We start from the raw sequence: 17,118 nt of genomic DNA, 5'->3' as shown, positions 1-17,118 counted from the left end.
AATTTATTTTCTTTATGTACAGTGTCTTATGTAAATTTTTCAAATATCTGTTGTGACCTGTTCTGGAAACATCCCATACTCTCCCTTAATGCTGCTTTGCATGAAAGAAACTTGGGTTTTGCTGGTTTGCATTGTATGGCCACTGAGCCAGCTTCAGGACTGTCTGCCTTCTCACGTGTAATTTAACTTTCTCGTTTTGTTCATATTCTCAATAAATGTTAAAATCATGCTTATTTCCTACTTTCCAAATAAATTCTCTAAGTTGTTTACCACGTGTATCTTTTTATTATTTCTTTATTTTATATATTGTCCTCCCACATTTCCACCCTAGTTCCACGCAAGGGTGAACTGAAATTAGCTCTGGTCGAATGGAAACTGAGAGCAGGGACTGCACAGGCTCGTCACCTCTGTGTCCCCAGACTGGGCACCGAGAAGGCGTTCAGTGATAAACACGCTGAGGGAGGTAACCACAGAGGAAGTGTCATCTCGGGTCTGCCCGTATCGGACACAAAGGTAGTTGTTCACCTGCCTCTCCACAGCGTGAGAGAGCACAGACGTTAGTTCCTTGGAGAGGCAGACCTTGAAATTTAAGACTTGGGTATATTAACATGTGAAAAGCTCTGCTTTTCCTTGCAAGGCCATGTTACCCCACGCCAGAAATGTGCACAACGTTGCTGCTGCTTCCAGCTCCTGGACTGCTCCCCGGGGGGAGGGGGTGAGGGCAGGCCCCCCGCGGCGCTCCGTATCACACTTTCCTCTAAACTAAAACTTCATTTGTTTTTAACGGGTAATGCCTGTTAAATATATGTAAGGAGACAGACTTGGATGATCTTTCTTCATATGTGAGGAATTAAGATGGAAAATTGACTTGTATGATTATCTGGACTCCAGGCATAGGAATGACTGAAAACAGGAAGACTGTCCTGTGAAGTACGTACACTTCCTGGTGGTTTCTTGTTTATTTTTTAATCCAGTAAGCAAGAACCAGGAAGGAAAAAGTGAGGTGGTGACTGAGGGGTAAAGTGATGAATTTGGTGAGGAAATACTAAATTTTGAGGTGTAAGTATAGAAGTAATTGGAGATAAGCTATGAGGCGTGAAAGCAATTCAGGGCTACAAAACAGGGAGGGAAAAGGTCTGAGCTGGACTCCACACCCAGAGCTATGTGAATTTTGAAAGCAAGATGTCTCCTATTTACATGTTCTGTGTGTTGTGCCAATATTGTTAGTGTTTCAGCATCTGAAGTCTATTGATCACTTCATTTGTTAAAAGCTTTATAAATTCTTATTGTAAGATATTCTTATGCTTCTGGATTTTGAGGGTGTTTAAGTTTTACTTTTTTCCTAAAGTAAACTAAAAGCCTGATTTGTGTTGGGGACCTTATCGAGAGAGAGACATCAGTCGGTTGTCTCCCGTATGTGCCCAGACCAGAAATCGAACCTGTAACCTTTCGGTGTATGGAACCATGCTCCAATCAACTGAGCCACCCGGCCAGGGCTCAGGCCAATTTTTTAACTTCCGTGTGCCTCGCCACATGCAGATTGAGGCTAAAGTTCAGCAGGGATCAGAATTCCACCTTTCAGACACGGCCGGATCACACTTCCTGGCTCCATTGTGGTGGAGCAGGTTTATGTGACTCGGTCTCGCCCACTCGTGAGTGAGTGGTGACTGGCAATGATGTGCCTGAGACCCTGCGGAGCCCTCTTTTCCCTCCAGTGTCACAGCCGGCGGTACTGAAGCTGGTCCCTGAGCCCAGCTCCCTACGTAAAATTAACAGAGGCCCCTGTTCCTCAACCCGCCCCCCTCCCAAAAAGAATGAAAGCACTGTAGTGCGCGGAAGGAAAACTTCATTCAGGCACAGACTTGGGGGGTTGCTACCACAGCATAACGCATCTGATAAGGCATCCCAACTGATAGAAAGGGAATCCCCCTGAAGGACAAAACCCCACAGTACCTGGCAGTGGGCTGAGCGCTGGCTGCAAACAACCCTATGAAATAAGTCATTCCTATTAGGAAAAACCACTTTGGACGCCTGGTAACTTGAAACATAGGTAATGTGCCAATGAACTTGTGGTCTTTGGAGAAGTTGGAAAACAAAGTGTTAGCACAGATTGGCAGCTTTGTTTCCACTTCATGATTTACTCCAAGAAGCAGGCGGGTTCAGAACTGGCCAGCCTGCAAGCAGAAATGAAGACAGCGGGACGAGGACTAAGCAAGGCAGCGACTGTAACGATGGCCCATGAACTTGGCCAGGAAGGAGAGAGGTGAGGACGAGGGTAGGGCAGGGAAAGGGGTGCCGACAAGATGGTGTCAAGGGGTTCAGAAGTCCTGTGGGGTTGGGTTTGGGGTTCGTAAAGGCAGTGAGGAGAACAAAAGCGGGAGGAAGGAGGTGTGGTGGGAGGAGACTAAAATCACATGCATAGGTGAGAAAGACCGGGCCTCATAACAACCTCCCCCGGCTTCCTCATCAGCACCCTGCCCACGTGGCAGAGAGATCACTCCACCACGCACACTGGCTACTACACGCGGCCAGGATTCTCGTGTGACGTTTCCAGACACCGTCAGACAGAGGCTCAGATGGAGGCCATGGGTGCAGAAGTGTCTAAAGGACAGTGGCCCTGGAGCCATAGCCAATGGGAGGCTTGGTGGCCACCAGGGAGTGAACATGGCAAACGTGAGAAGTAAAGAAAAATAGAAAGGCAAGACTATAGAAAGAAACCCATTGATGCTGTTGATCAAGAGACAGAAAAGCCCATTCAAACCAACTGAAGCACTGGGAACCCTACTTAGAGTCGGGATGAGGAGGCAAACATTGTGGGGTCTGGCTCCTGACTGAAAAGTGACGTGCGGTTTTTTGGGTGTGACCAGAGACGGTCACAGAGGCTTGACCCGGCACACCTCCCAGGGAGGCTGCCCTCCCGTACCAGGCTCTGGACCGAGCCGGTGCACGGCAGTCTCTGAAGGACTCAGTCCTCCCGGCCAGGAAACTTAATTCCTACCCATCACCCCCACTTCGAGGTCTCCTTCAGGCCCCTCTGCCTCCTGGGGCAGCTGGAAGCTTTTCGCCTCTGACTCAGCACTCAGAACCCTTCCTCCCTCCCCTCTTTTCCCCCCTTTTCCCCGTCGCTCCCAAACCACCCCACCCCCCTGCCTCCAGGGGCTGTAAGATGCAGGAGCTGACCCCTGTGGAGTCCTGATGGCCTGACCCCCAACTGGGGCGCCCCGACTCTGTTGGGGAAACGGATTGCGGGAGTGAGCAATTTCTCCGGTTTTAGCCTCTTGCTGATTCCATGATGCCATTACCTCCTGATAAACCCTCCGGAGGCTGAAAACATCGGAAGCTGACAATGCAAAACACAATGGTTGTGTGAGTCCTTGCCACTAATGTACACAGCCGAACACACCAGCACACAGACACATAATGGGATGGAAAAACACAAAACACAGCATCCAAAACCACTGGCAACATGGCAGAGCATCTGTTGCTCACCCTCGGGGTTGCAGGGCTGCCTGGGAGCTGACTTGCTGCCCCTGCCCAGCGTCACGAGACAGGACCCCACCCACACATCACCCGAGACAGGACCCCACCCACACATCACCAGCCGGGGAAAAGATCAAAGTTCGAAATCTGAAGTCCAGCTTCTACTGAATGTGTGTAGGCTTTGTGCCACTGTGAAGTCGAAAAGGCATTCGGCCGCACCAGCGTTAAGCCCGGCACCACCTGTAAACACTTCTCTCCCATTCCTGGCTCCTGGCTTTCTGAGCCGCTCCGACCCCTGGCAGCTCAGCGGCGCTGCTGACTAGCACCCTCTACACGCGGCGGGTCCACCACCTCGTTTCAGCCACGGACCTCAGCCCTCTCTTGGGAATCTGGGGGGGCGTCCTGTGCCACCCCAGAGGCCTCAGGTTCTGGCAGGTGCCACCGAAAAGCTCAGCTGTTATTCAAAACACTGTCCTACGTCTGCCTTTCTCAATTCAATGGCAAGAATGGCGTGGGATTTGAGAGTGTGTTGGCCCGGAACACACATTAGATTCACCTGGGGGGACTTCTAAACCTCGCTGAGGCCAGGCCTTCCCTAGAGCATCTGATTTTAATTTCACAGACTGAGAGAAGGGAGACAATCTGCTCCATGATATCCCAAATCTCCACTTTCTAGCTGCATCACCTTGTCTGAACCTTGACCCAGGGGGCAAGAAGTCCACAGGGAATAACTGCCACACCCCCCCCCCCCCCCTCAGGAGCCCAAGTCCCCACCGTCTGGATCAGACATCAGGCACAGGGAAGCCTGCTTCCTACTGAGTTTGCAACTCTAGTCCCAAGGGGTGGCTTGAAGGTGGCTGGTTGGGGTGCACGGAAACCCCTCTTGGCCCTGAGGCCTGCGAGTGTACAGACGCGGCCCGTGAGGCCTTCCAGGGCGTGGGACAGACCAGGCATGGGAAGAGAAAGGGGGAGGGCACGGCCGGGCCACACAACCGTTAGGGGAAGCTCAGACGTGGGGCTCATTTCACAGCAATTCCTTAAGCTGAACGTTTACATTTCAGTATTTCCCGGTGTGGTCGCATTATCAGTTTTAAAACAATATATTTTAAAGTCAAATAAATGCTTAGCGCTCTGTCTAGAACAGAAGTGCTTGATTAAATATGGATGGAGAAGAATGCAAACGTACTCACTGCGGCGCGGATGTGTGAAAGCCTGTTGCTCAGCAGCGGGATTGCAGCTGGGAGGGAAACTGCCATTTTAAAGGAAGGTGGTTTCTTCTGGTTTAAAATAGTCTCTTTTGGACAAAGGTCCGTTCCCTCAGGGTTTCTCCCTCCCCGTTCTTCCTCCCTCCGGCCCAGGAGACATCTGGGCGGCGGAGGCTGGGAGGGAGGCCGGGTCTGTGTGTTCTTCCCCGCTGGCCCCTGCGACCCGCTCCAGCGCCAGGCCCGTCTCCCTCCCGTGCGGTTGAGCATCAGCCCCCACCCCCCTGTACCTGCTGTGAAAGTGATTGCAGCTGTGGCCACTGAGAGGCCCGGCCCAGCCTCCGCTCCTGCCCAGGCTGCCGGGTCTCTGAAACTGAGCAGCAAACGCTCCCCGCTCCCAGCTCGAACCAGGCTGCCCAGAAGCCCTGCTACGTGCCTCCCACGCCAACGCAAACCGCCCCGGCCTTGATGCTAACTCTCCGTCTTCTCCAGCTACCTTGTTATCTTGTGTTGGCAGCAAGAGGAAAGACAGGAGGAAGGACCAGCCTGGAGAGCTCTGCGCGGGTATTTCACGGCGCCCACTGGTGTCCTCTCTTTCTCACCAGCTGGAAGTTCCCTCTCCAGCTTTAGTGCTGTGGCCTGACTTGTGATTGTATTCGGAGACCGGGGCTTGAAAGAGGTAATTAAGGTTAAATGAGGTCATAACGGTGGGGCCCTAATTTAATAAGTATCCTAAGTGAGGCACCAGAGATACCTTTTCCCATCTTTTTCTCTCTCCTCCTCTCCCCATTCCTTCTTTCCCTCCATCCCTCTCTCTCTCAACGTCTCTCAGAGAAAAGGCCATGTGAAGACATGGGCAGAAGGCAGCCATCAAAGAGAAAGGCTTCACCAGAAACCAACCCTGCTAGCACCCTGACCTTGGACTTCCAGCCTCCAGAACTGTGTGAAAATAAATCTCTGTTGTTTAAGCCACCCAGTCTGTAGCGTTTTGTTATGACAGCCTGAGCAGTCTAAGACACCCAGAGATCCCACTGTAATGCTTTCTGGGGACTCAAGCATGCTGGGCTCTGAGCAGGCCAGGGGCCCAGGTGTCCTGGGCCTCCCCGCCCACCCTTTCCCTGCCCTTCTCCTCCGGAACCAGGTCTTAGCTTCCCTTCCATGTTCCCTCAGACCTCACTGCTGCATTTCTCCTGGTACTTACCATGTCGTTCCGTTGGCCCGGGAACATTCCTTGGGAGGCTGTTTGCATGCCATTTCTCCATGGATGGTCCCACTTCAAGCAGCATCAGACATGGACTATGAATGGTCTTTGTGTGTGTGTGTGTAGGAGGGCTCATGCCAAAGAAAGGAGGCCAAGTTTCCCTTGCTCTGTCCCCCATCCTGTGCGGTAGACACCTGTAAGAAAGACCCAAGAGCTTCTTATGGAGGCCAAGCTGTCTCTGAGGAAGGGCTGGATCCTGGAAGATTCTGGAAGCGATCTTCCTGTGCCCTGTGCACAGGAGATCTCCAGCCTCAGGGTTCCAACCCAGCAAAAAATTAATTAGCCTAGGGCTGGAGAGGGGGCACAGGCCTCTGTGGGAAGGCCACAGGTTTTGGAATCAGATTACTATGGTTTTGATTTCTGGCCATGATCTTACTGGGGGATCTTAAGCAAGTCATGTCATCTGCCTGGACTGCTGTCTCCCGTCTGTTAAATGGGAGTAATGGTCCTTGCTTTGCAGGGCTGTCATGAAGAACCTGACTTTTCAGAATTTGACTTCTTTCTTTGGCTTAAAAAGTAGGCCCTCAGAAAACACAGTCTAACTGCAACCTCTGCCTGAGCACATCTTCAGGCCCCGCTCTGCAGCGGATGCCTCAGTGAGCAATCATTCCCAATGTGTCCATGACCTTGGTGACTGGCAATGGGCATTCCTCAAATGCGTGGGTAAGTGAATAAATGGAAGGCCTCATGAAGGCCTCGTTCTGGAGCATGCCCAGCTCCCCTGGGACTGCTCACTCTCCTTGGAGAACCGTAATGGAAGGCGCAGTCCAGCAACCCCGAGTCCACAGGAAATGCCCTTCAAGACAGGTACTTCCTGGGAGTCATTTCTCTGGCTGTTTCTCAGGCACTTGGCGATGCCACTTTGGCTATCTCGTGCCTTACTTACAGTGGGAACGCACAGCAAGGTGCATCCACTTCCTACCCTCCTGCTTTGTCTTGCTATTTGGAAATCTAAGAAAAGGGTAGCCCAGGGTGGTGGAGGAAAGAACACAATGCAGTGGGGCAGCCCACGCTGCATCTGTCCTGCATTGGGGCTTGTGGTCTGTCCAGTGTGGGCCACGTGGAGAAGAGGTAAGATTCCCACTGGTGTAGAGGAAACAGCAGTGGATTAGAGCCCAAAAGACTGGCACTTAAGTTCCACCTCCTAATAGGTCCTATTAACCTGTACAACCAACTTATCTTCAGAAGCCTTGGGAAACGGTCCCCAAGCCGTCGCTAGCTGGGTTGATTATTAATTAGGGTACGAGGGGAATGCAAAGGGCTCGGGAGAAGAGGAAGGTACTCAATGTACGTTGTGGTTAGGACTCCGGCTTGGAGTCAGACGGACTGGGTGGGTTGGGCGACAGTACTATCAACAGCCAACACCACTCCCCGGAGTGACCTGTGACTTGGCCAAAGTATACAAAGTGCCCCTTCACTCCAAGGACGACTTTCCCAGCTCCTTAGCGAGTCCCTGGCTCTCCCTGCCTCCCCGAGATGAGGAAACGTTTGTGAAGAGGGGCGCTGGGCAGTCAGCGCCCTGCACGGGGAGAGCAAGATCAGCTCCAAGGCGGTTCCGTGATGGGCCCCTATCAGCAGCTCTTAGGAATTTGGGGACTTGAAGATTTGGGGATTGTTACTGCAGCAAAACCCAGTCTGGCCTCAATGATACACATGGCTGCTGTTTCTTTCCGCCGTTTAATAGCCAAGCCAAAGAAAGAAAAACATCAGACAAGGAAAACACATACATAGTAACACTGACCGCGGCAGGTTTGGGGAAACCTCAGGGACAGTCCCAGCAGGGGGCTACTTGCTGCTGCTCTTGGGAAGCGGACGGTAGACCCCGATGACCACGGCGTGGTCCCTCTCATAGGGCTCCAGGGTCAGCTGCTCCTGAGGCTTCAAGTTCTCCTGCTGCAGCTTCCTCACCTCGGAAGCGAACACCGCCTCGGCGGACGCAGTGGAGTCGATGCAGTTGGCCTTGATGGAGATGAGGAAATGGCCCCCGTTGCGCAGGAAGGTGTGGGCATTCAGGGCCAGGATGCGGGACTGGTCTGGCTGGGCCACGTCGGCGAAGATCACATCCACCATCCCGACGAGCATGCGGTACTTGAGCGGGTGCCGGGCGTCCTCCAGGACCGGGATGATGTTGGTTCGCTTATTGGCCACGTTGACCAGGTCGCGCCCGGCGCGGTGGGAGAACTCCACGGCGTAGACCAAGCCTTCGGGGCCGATGATGTCGGAGACGTGGGAGACGGTGGTCCCCGACGCGGCGCCCAGGTACAGCACCCGGGACTTGGGCTTGATGTGGATCTGGTCCACTCCGCCCAGGATGGCCGCGGCCAGCTTGGAGCGGAACGGGTTCCAGGTGCGGTACTCCTGCTTCGCGCCGCCCTCGGTCACCGTGACGCGCCGCTCGCCGTACACCGAGAGGCCCGGCACCATGTTGAGCGTGACCAGCGCGTCCTCGGCGCCGCGGTAGATGAAGACGCCCTCGTGCCGATGCGGCTCCACCGACACCGTCTTGATGCCCTTCTTGCGGCGGTTCTTGCTCTTGGCCACGTTGCCGCGCCGCGCCCCGCCGCCGCCGCCGCGGTCCCTGCCCTCGCCGCCGCCACCGCCACCGCCGCCGCCGCCGCCGCCGCCGCTGCGCCCCCGGCCCCGGCCGCCGCCGGCACCGCTGCGCGCCCGCGACCCGAAGCCGCCCTTGCTCCCCGGGCCGCCGCCATCGCCACCCCCGCCGCCGCCGCCGCCGCGCCCGCCACCCCAGCCGCCACCCCAGCCGCCGCCACCACCGCCGCCGCCACCGCCGCCGCCGCCGCCGCGGGCCCCGGACCCACCCCCGCGCAAGCTAACCGCAGACTTCATGGTGCGGTCGTCGGGGCGGGCGGGCGGCCGCGGGTGCCGGTGCCGGCGCGGGGCGGAGGCCGGCGGCCGGTGCCGGGTGCCGCAGAGCGCGCGGCGGCAGCGCAGGGACTGCGGGCCGCGGTGGCAACAGGCTGTGCCGCAGTCCCCGCGCCGCGAGCCACGCTTTGACGCAGCGCCCGGCGTGGTTACATCACACCCACTTTGGCGAGGCTGCAGCGCCGGAAGCCCCCCTTCCCGGACCCCGCGCGCAGACGCAGCCTGCAGCCTGGGAGCCCTCCGCCTCCCCCTTCCCCGTCTGCTGCTGCCTCGGCGCAGGGAAGGAGGGTCTCCTCGGCGGGACGGGCGGCCAAGCGTGGGTGTCGGCCCTTGCGGTGCCACGTGCTTGCTGCGGCGCCTCGGGAGGCTTCCCTGACCCTCTCCGCGGCTCTCGTTAGAGTCCGAACACGTTCCCGAGCTGCGCCCCATCATCGCATCTGCAGGACAGAACCCGCCGCCAAGTCCCGGTGAAAGCGCCGCACTGAGCCCGGCCGAGGCACATGCCACGCGTCAGTGAGCGCGTGCTCTGTTGTTGTAAAAATGTACACCTTCTGGTCAGTCGTTTCCCTGAGGTCTAGTTCTCATTCAAGAAAGTACCATTTTGTTTTGTTTTACATAAATGCATTGCCGTTGGAGCTTCTGCCACTCCAGACTGGCTCTGGCCCGCCTACACGACGACGTTGGCGGGACTGCAAATTGCTACACGTACTCGAACAAAGCACTTTACTGACGAAGCTCAAGTTCGACTTTACTCTGAAAATTTTATCTCAAAGGGATGACCCAGCAATCGCCAGGGATGGCAGTGAGAACTTCTAGAGCAAGAGTGGAGGTGGCAGGTGGAGTCGTGATCACCGCTGTCGTGGAGATGGTGATGGAGCTCAGATGGAGGAGACTAATCCAAGACGGATCGGGAAGACAGACGTCACAGGACTTCCTGACAGACTGGGTACTGGAGTCAGAGGAGGGCAATCTCAGGCCACCTCCGTCGTGGCCAGCGCAGCCCTCATTGCTTTGTACTCAGTTCCGCTCTCCGCCATTAACTGTGCTGGGTCCCAGAGCCTGTTCTGGGAACATGGGCAGCAAGAACTGCTGGTTCTTTAGGGTGAGTGGGTTACGGCCCTAAGTCCTGTAATACGCCTCAGCGGGAGCAAAACCCCCTGCTTACTGTTGGATCTAGACTGCACTTCAAAAATCTGCTTCAGACTGCAGTCTTTTCTTGAGTAGCTATGAAAAAGAACCGCTGGGAAGCAACAGGAACAGCAAATGTGCCAAGGCCGAGGCTGGAGCATTTGGTTAGCACCAAGGACAACGACACCTATGGGGCCCTTTGGGGGGGGGACTAGAGCTGGCTTTGGGGCCCACCCAAGAGCCTGGGAAGGTGCTGCAAGCAACGAGCAGATCGCCCGAGTAGAGGGGCCAATTGTCTGCTGTAGAGCGAGAGAAAATGTGCCTGAAAACCAGGGAAAATGTGGGCAGGGGGTGCAGGATGTGCACACATTCCGTACTAGACCAGCTTCTTGTCTCCAATTCACGGGCAGCAATACCAGGTCCGGTTTTCCCTGAGGGCCAACGTGCCTCTTTGACGGGCACCAATCCCTGTGCTGGAATGTGGACAAGGGGTCAGAGTGCAATGGATGGTCGCACAGGGGGGTGGTTCACATGAAACATTTCCTCAGAGGTCCCTGCCTTCGTCACAAATTGAGGAGCGTTCTCTAAAATGAGCAATGATGGGTGCTGTGGACTGGAGTGCCCCCAAATCAGACTCTGTAATGGTTAATTTTGTGTGTCAACTTGACTGGTCCACAGGGTGCCCAGATATTTGGTCCAACACTGTTCCTGGAAGTTCTGGGAGGGTGTTTGGGGACTAAAATGGACATTTAAATTGGCGGACTCAGTAAAGCAGAGTGCCCTGCACTGGGGGGCCCTCTCCCAACTGCTGAAGGCCTGAATCAACCAAAAGGTTGGCCCTCCCCTGAGTTAGAGTCCTGCCTGATGGCCTGACAGGCACACTGTCTCTTCTGGGTTCCACAGCCGCTTGCCCACCTTTAGACTTGACCTGCAACACTGGCTCTGCAGATTTTGGACTTGCCAGCCTTATAAATGTGAGCCGTCAATAGAGAGAAATCCATCCATCCATCCATCGTGTTGGTTTTGTTTCTCTCTCTGGGGAACCCTAATCCAGCCCCTGACACAAGGACTTGGGTCCGGGTGGTCCTTTGGCAGGGGGCCCCAGGAACACGTGGGGTTAGGGAAGATGAGAAAGGCTAAGAAAGTGCATCAGTGAGCAGACCACGTGGTCATGAGGGCACCTCGTGAGAAACTGGGAAGAGCATCTCGGAATTGTTCCACTGCAGGCTGGGAGGCGGGGGCTGGGACCCACCACGCTCCCGCCCCTGTGCCGGCTGTCCTTTCTGGGGCACTCACTTCGCTGCTCTGTGGGGCTCCTGCGCACGGCTCAGCAGACGCCCCTGATGCTGCAGAGCCCTCAGGCGGAGAAGTGGGCACTGGAGGGGAGCTCGGAGGTGGGCCCGGGGGACACTAGGTAGGGCATTGGCAGGGCCTGCTTCCCTAGATAGACCACTGCATCTCACATACAGCCAGAACTTCGTCACCTAGGAAGCGTGCACAAGCTCGTAAGGCTTATTGCATCAGGGAAGAAAGTCAGACTGTAGATGTACAAAGGCTACCTGTAACACGTATTCAGTTCAGCGGGACAGAACTCTCCTCCACGAGTACCGGCACTTTTCACTGTGGGGCACAGTATCATGGAGGTCTGCAGTTACATTTGAGTAGCTTATTCCGTCTTTGCTTTCACTCAGGGTGGGAACGACCTACCAATCCTGCACAAGGACCCTCTCCGCTGTGCCCCAGGTCACTGAAGAAGACACGAATCCAACACCAGGAGGCTTAGCAAACTCTCACCTAATGTATTTTAGACAGTCCCGCTCACCACTGCAGGTCCAGGCCTGGGAGGGCGCACCTGCTGACGCATTCTGGCCTGACGTACCACTTGGTGACGCCGTCACTAACCGCTTTACCACACACAGCACGGGTGCTTCCCAGGCTCCTGGTCACAGCCTGTTTAAATGCACCGACACGGCCTTTCTGGTATACTTGCCGTTCATCTCGGAACGGATACTCTCAGAGATGCCCTGCACTTCTATGGGATGGACTAAATGGAACCGACTGGGAGAGGTGGCCAGTGATTACGCGCACGCGCAGCATCCTGAATTGAGAGTCGCTCTGAGAGTGACTGCTGTAAGCCAGTGATAGGAGTGGCCGCCTCGCGGGCGGTGCCCAGTTCCCCGGGTTTCGGTGGCTCTCCCTGCTCACTAGATTTCCCACCGGGCTCCTCCTCTACACCCTAGCAGCGAGAATTGCTCCAGACATCTCCCCACGCCTGCCCCAGGCTGCCCATCGGGGTCACCGTTTCTGCTGAGGGCTCCAGAACCACCCTCCCTCAAGGCACGCGAGCCCGGGGCCACTTTCTCAAGCCTTTTTCACAGACGGCCTGCTCACTGGACAGCCTTGACTTCTGACTGGAGGCAACCTGTCCCCACGCCAGGGCATTGTCTCATGACTCCCCGGGACACCTTTTCTGCCTCCTGGCTTTAATGACTACCTGGCACAGCCATTTCTGACAGCCTGTCAGCTGGGACAGTACAGCTGGAGCGCACCCATCAGCCAGCAAAGCTGAACACGTCCCACCCGTCCTATGCGTGACCCGGGAGTGCCACCAAGGCAGGGGCTCCTGCCTAGTGTTGGCAACATAAGCAGAATGAGGTATTGAAATCTTCCACTAGGGCTTTCATCGCAGGCTGTCGATAACACTGAAATCTGTCTCAGTCCTGAAGGTTCTTCAGCAGTGGGTACCATCTATTCCAGGTGTCTCCTCAAAGGCTAAGGCTGGCATTATGGTCCAGACACTTCTTCCTGACAGCCAGTAAGAACAGCTATGGTCACTTAAACGCTTGCTTACAACTTACTATTCCGTAATTATGCCCTGTAGTGATGTTCATAATCGTGTCTGTGGCTGGGCCTCAACAGTCAACATGGAGCCCATCAGCCCCATGCACAGACTTAAAGGACGCGTGAGACTCTGCTGTTTCTCACCCCGCGTCACAGAACACTGCCCGGGGAGCGCCGTCAGGATCCCAGGAAAAGCGCAGTAAGGCTGTGACGTTCCCTCCCCGCTCTCCTTCGTACTTACACATTCGTGCGGAAGCGGTTTTCCCACCCTACTTTCTGTAAGCCATCTAGTTCACTGCCAAAGGTGACTCGGGGTCTGCATCTCTGTCCCCAGTGACAGCTGCAGCTGCATTTGGCCAACATGGGCCGGGCTGTGATGCAGGAACATATATATCATACCCTCCAAGCCTCAATGGGCTGGTACAACCGTGTTCATTTCTTGCTCACGTCCCAGGTCCAGTGAAGGTCCATGGAAGGTCTGCTCCACATACTCAGGGCAGGGCTCGGACACGAACATCTTGTGGCTGTAACAGGAGAAACGAGAAGGCTTCCGTGGTCACCACTGGGAAGAGAACACACATTCTTTGTTCTGTTTCAGCCGAGGCTTTCACACAGTCAATTCTGCTCAGAGCCCACTGGCCAGAACGAGCCGCTTGCCCTGAGTGAAAGGCGGCTGGGGGCGTGGGAGGCGTAACTGGGGAACAGCAAATGCTTTTGCCATAGGCGTCTGCTGCGTGATGCCAGCTGGGCCCCTGGACCGGTGCACCCAGCACAAACACCGGACGAATTTGCTGTTGAATATGCACCTAATTACATACTTACCAAGACAGAATAGAACCCCTTCTTACCAGTACGTGACTAACCCCAGACTCACCATCGATTCCCAGTCATGGATCTAAGGTAGCTTGAGAATAAAGTGACAAAGAGAATTGTCTCTCCCTTCCCTCCTCTCTAAAAATAAAGTATTGAAAAAAAAAAAAAGAATTGTTCAATGGGGAGAAAAATCAAGGGTGCCACGGGACTCCTCATTTACCCTAATATATTCAGAATAATTTCTCTGAGCCCCTATTTGTAGCATCATAGTCAACAGGAACCCCCAAATATAAGCACAAAAACTAAAACAACATATTTGGGCTGGAGTTGCTCCCCCGCACCTCTGGAACCCTAAGGAACCTGCCTGTGACCTCTAGGAATTGTCAGTGGGGTCAAATCAGAGCCTGAGAGAAATTTTTTTTTCTAAAATAACCCCATGATTTTTTGTTAATTCTAACTACATTTTAGCTTCGTTTATACCCTCATTTTTGGCCTCTCTGCTCTTTAGGAACATACCTCAGCAAAGCTGGAAAGAATACAAATAAACCAATTTTTATTTTTATTAAAATCACTTGCGATCATCTAAAATCTGGGAGAACTTCCAATGCAAACAGAATCCAGAAATCAGTGGTAAAGAAGGGGTCAACTCTATTCTAATTATTTCTTCCTCCATATCTTCAGTTTCTATTAATTTCCTTCTTATCATGGATGATACTTTTTTTCTATGCCTTGTAATTTTTTTAATTAAGCATTTTGAATATTTAAAAAAATTTTTAATTTATATTTTAGAGAGAGGGGGAAGGGAGGAAGAGAGGAAGAGAAGCATTGATTGGTTGCCTCTCACATGCCCCCAACCGAGGACCTGGCCCACAACCCAGGCATGTGCCCTGACTGGGAATTGAACCGGTGACCTGCTGTTCGCAGGCTGGCACTCAGTCCATTGAGCCACACCAGCCAGGGCACATTTAGAATATTCTAGTGTGACAAAACTCTGGAAATCAGGTTCTTCTCCCTTCCCGGGGACTGTTTTCTCTGCTTGTAGTTGTTTGTTTGGTGACTTTCCTAAACCAATTTTGTCATGTTTGTGTTGTCTGTTCTGTGTAGCCACTGAAGACTGTTCTATTAGCTTAGTGGTTAGCCGGTAATTAGACAGATAATTTCCTTAGAAGTCTAGAACCCAAACTCTCTCCCAGTATTGCCAATGCGCTCTGTGCATGCCCGCACAGCCTCCAATGCGCGGCCGGGCAGTCCACAGCTGTGCCTTCGCGTGTACTTCCTCCTCGCACTGAGCCTCAAGACCGGCTGGGGGGCGTAAGGCCTTTTCAGATCTTTCCTGAGCATATGCATTGCCCTGGACATGGGCGTGGCCTTCTAGACATCTAGGAATATGTCAGAACTTTTCAAGAGTCTGTATTCCCCCCAAGCACTTCATTCCCCACGCTTTCTTCCCAAGCTCTGTGGTTACTCTACTTTTGTCCCAAATGGTCCCCATGCCCCCAGACAGCAGCAACTAATACATGTGCCTGCAAATGTTTTTGATAAATGGTCTCTAGGTAACTGTCTCTGTATCGGAAGAGTTATGACTTAAGATAAAACAAAGGCAAACCCTGAAAGCTGGTGCTCTAAGGAGCCGCCAGACAATTCAAAAGAAACAGACACGAATCTCTGCACATGGCCTCTGTACTCACTGTGGTACTGGCACACTCCCAGGGCACGTGGCTGTTACCTGCAAAGCCACTGCTGCACTGGGGAGATGGAGGTGAGACCAGGTCAGTTAAAACGTCACAAAGCTCTCCATTCTTACCAAGAGGAAAGTCTTTCTTCTTGATTCTACTTCCCTGGTTACTGCAAGCTTTTCGTTTCCAGGGTTCTGAAAAATTTGATGAGGACAGGTTTTGCCAGATTTGATTCCCTCTATGGGGGGCGCGGATGTTTTACATTCCTTACTCCACTGTTTCAGCTGCAGTTTGGATATAAAAGATTTAAAGAACTATCTAGGACAGTGTATCCCAAAAATCGCAGATGTCAAGTATGTGCAAGTGCACACTGACGCATGTATGAAAACCGCAGACCTACTGGGCTGTACAGCAATCTCAACAGTTCCCCAGAATGGAAACGATGCATCTTAGAATAGGAAATATGTGTATTTTCCAACAATAATGGCATTAAAATACAACTCAATGATAAAAGATGGTTGGAATCTGGCAGCCAGCCCTTACTAAAGTGCATGTCGAATTATTAGATGTAACAGCATAATCAATAAAGCATACTAAAAAAAAAAAATTATTAGATGTCAGAGTTGTAACACAGGGACGTTGGAAATGTTCTAGTCTGACCTTCCCGTGCCCCTCACCTTTATAAGGAGGCTGAGGGCCAAAGGTCACACAGGGAGCTGTTGGCTAAGCCAGGTCTGCGTCCCGGGACTCCTCACCCAATGCTCCGACTCAGGGCTGCCTCAAGGCTTCCCTCACCCACTCAGCTCTGGTCTGCTGCTATTCACTGCCCCCCTATCTCACTCCCCCACTGAGAATTCTAGCTGTGTTTTCTGACAGTCTTTTATTTTCCCCGAAGACTAGCACATTAAAAACAGGCTAATCAGAGGTTTACTATTTCCTAACGGGAAGTTTTTGATATTATCTGTGGTACATAATGATGTTGTAGCTCCATAATTTCTGGGAAGACAATGTTTTAAAGATGGAATCAGATATAATCGTAGCCTCAGGAAGCCAAGAGACAGATTTGTCAGTGTATGAACTAATCATACCCTTTAGTTAACACTCCCATGGAGTTTTATTCTTTCCTTCTAGTCCTCCCTGAATGCTGTTTTTACCCATAAAACTCCCTGGATCTTCTGACTCATGGACTCAGTAGTGCAGGCAGACTGTCTCTTTGCAGTTAGCAGCCCAGGAAGAAACTGCTGAGCCTCCCATGTTTGATGAAGGGAGCTGTGGTCTGATGTGGACACATCAAACTTTTACACTCCAGTTTGTGACTGGCACCTACTATAACTCGTTAAGATCACCTCTATGGTTGTTTTGAGCTTGCAGACCCTTGGAAACAGAACAGAGGAATAGCATCAGTGTTATTAAGCACTTGTTTCTCGAGGTATTGTCGTAGCTTCTTTACGTGAATTCTCACTTCAGCCTCGCGTTGGCAGATTACACTGACTACAGCCCCAACCATCACTAGCAGCCCCGCGTCTGCTGACCCGCTTCACCACCGCCCAAAATCTCTGCCTTCTGTCCTGCTAGCAGAACTCCTTTCATGGAGTGAAATAACATACCAAGCTCAGATCTTGGCTGATCTAAGCAAACCATGGCAATCTTTTCTTTGCTTATTCAAGTTTTCCCAGCTTCCCTCGCAATTAGGTTTGACATATGACCAATGGGATATTGAGTTAATCTGGAACTTCAAGAAAATTTCCAGTCTACTGATTTTTTCGCCCCTGCCCCTGAACCTGGGCCGATTATACTGCCAGTGCCACCTCTTGCTAAACGGAGAGAGCTTAGA

General features: G+C 53.0%; 1 protein-coding gene and 1 long non-coding RNA gene across 2 annotated transcripts; one reads left to right on the top strand and one right to left on the bottom strand.

Moving 5' to 3' along the window:
* The first annotated feature begins 5,171 nt into the window (after window positions 1-5,171).
* LOC150000985 (uncharacterized) lies at window positions 5,172-5,654 on the top strand. Its single transcript, XR_016513728.1, has 2 exons — window positions 5,172-5,361; window positions 5,515-5,654. It is a non-coding gene; the product is annotated as an uncharacterized LOC150000985 (long non-coding RNA).
* Window positions 5,655-7,601: 1,947 nt separating this feature from the next.
* On the bottom strand, window positions 7,602-8,805 carry FBLL1 (fibrillarin like rRNA 2'-O-methyltransferase 1). Its single transcript, XM_090288557.1, has one exon. The coding sequence runs from the start codon at window positions 8,788-8,790 to the stop codon at window positions 7,729-7,731; it is 1,062 nt and encodes a 353-aa protein (XP_090144683.1). The 5' UTR covers window positions 8,791-8,805; the 3' UTR covers window positions 7,602-7,728.
* Window positions 8,806-17,118: the final 8,313 nt, after the last annotated feature.

The sequence above is a fragment of the Furipterus horrens genome, unplaced genomic scaffold (assembly GCF_987537825.1).
Source record: "Furipterus horrens unplaced genomic scaffold, mFurHor1.1.pri manual_scaffold_10, whole genome shotgun sequence".
NCBI classification, from domain to species: domain Eukaryota; kingdom Metazoa; phylum Chordata; class Mammalia; order Chiroptera; family Furipteridae; genus Furipterus; species Furipterus horrens.
Note: the sequence above shows the minus strand (reverse complement) of the source record. Positions and strands in the feature narration are given on the sequence as shown.

What these genes read in the sequence shown, in the direction of transcription:
- FBLL1 (XM_090288557.1), bottom strand. Translation starts at nt 8,790, where the DNA reads ATGAAGTCTGCGGTTAGCTTGCGCGGGGGTGGGTCCGGGGCCCGCGGC.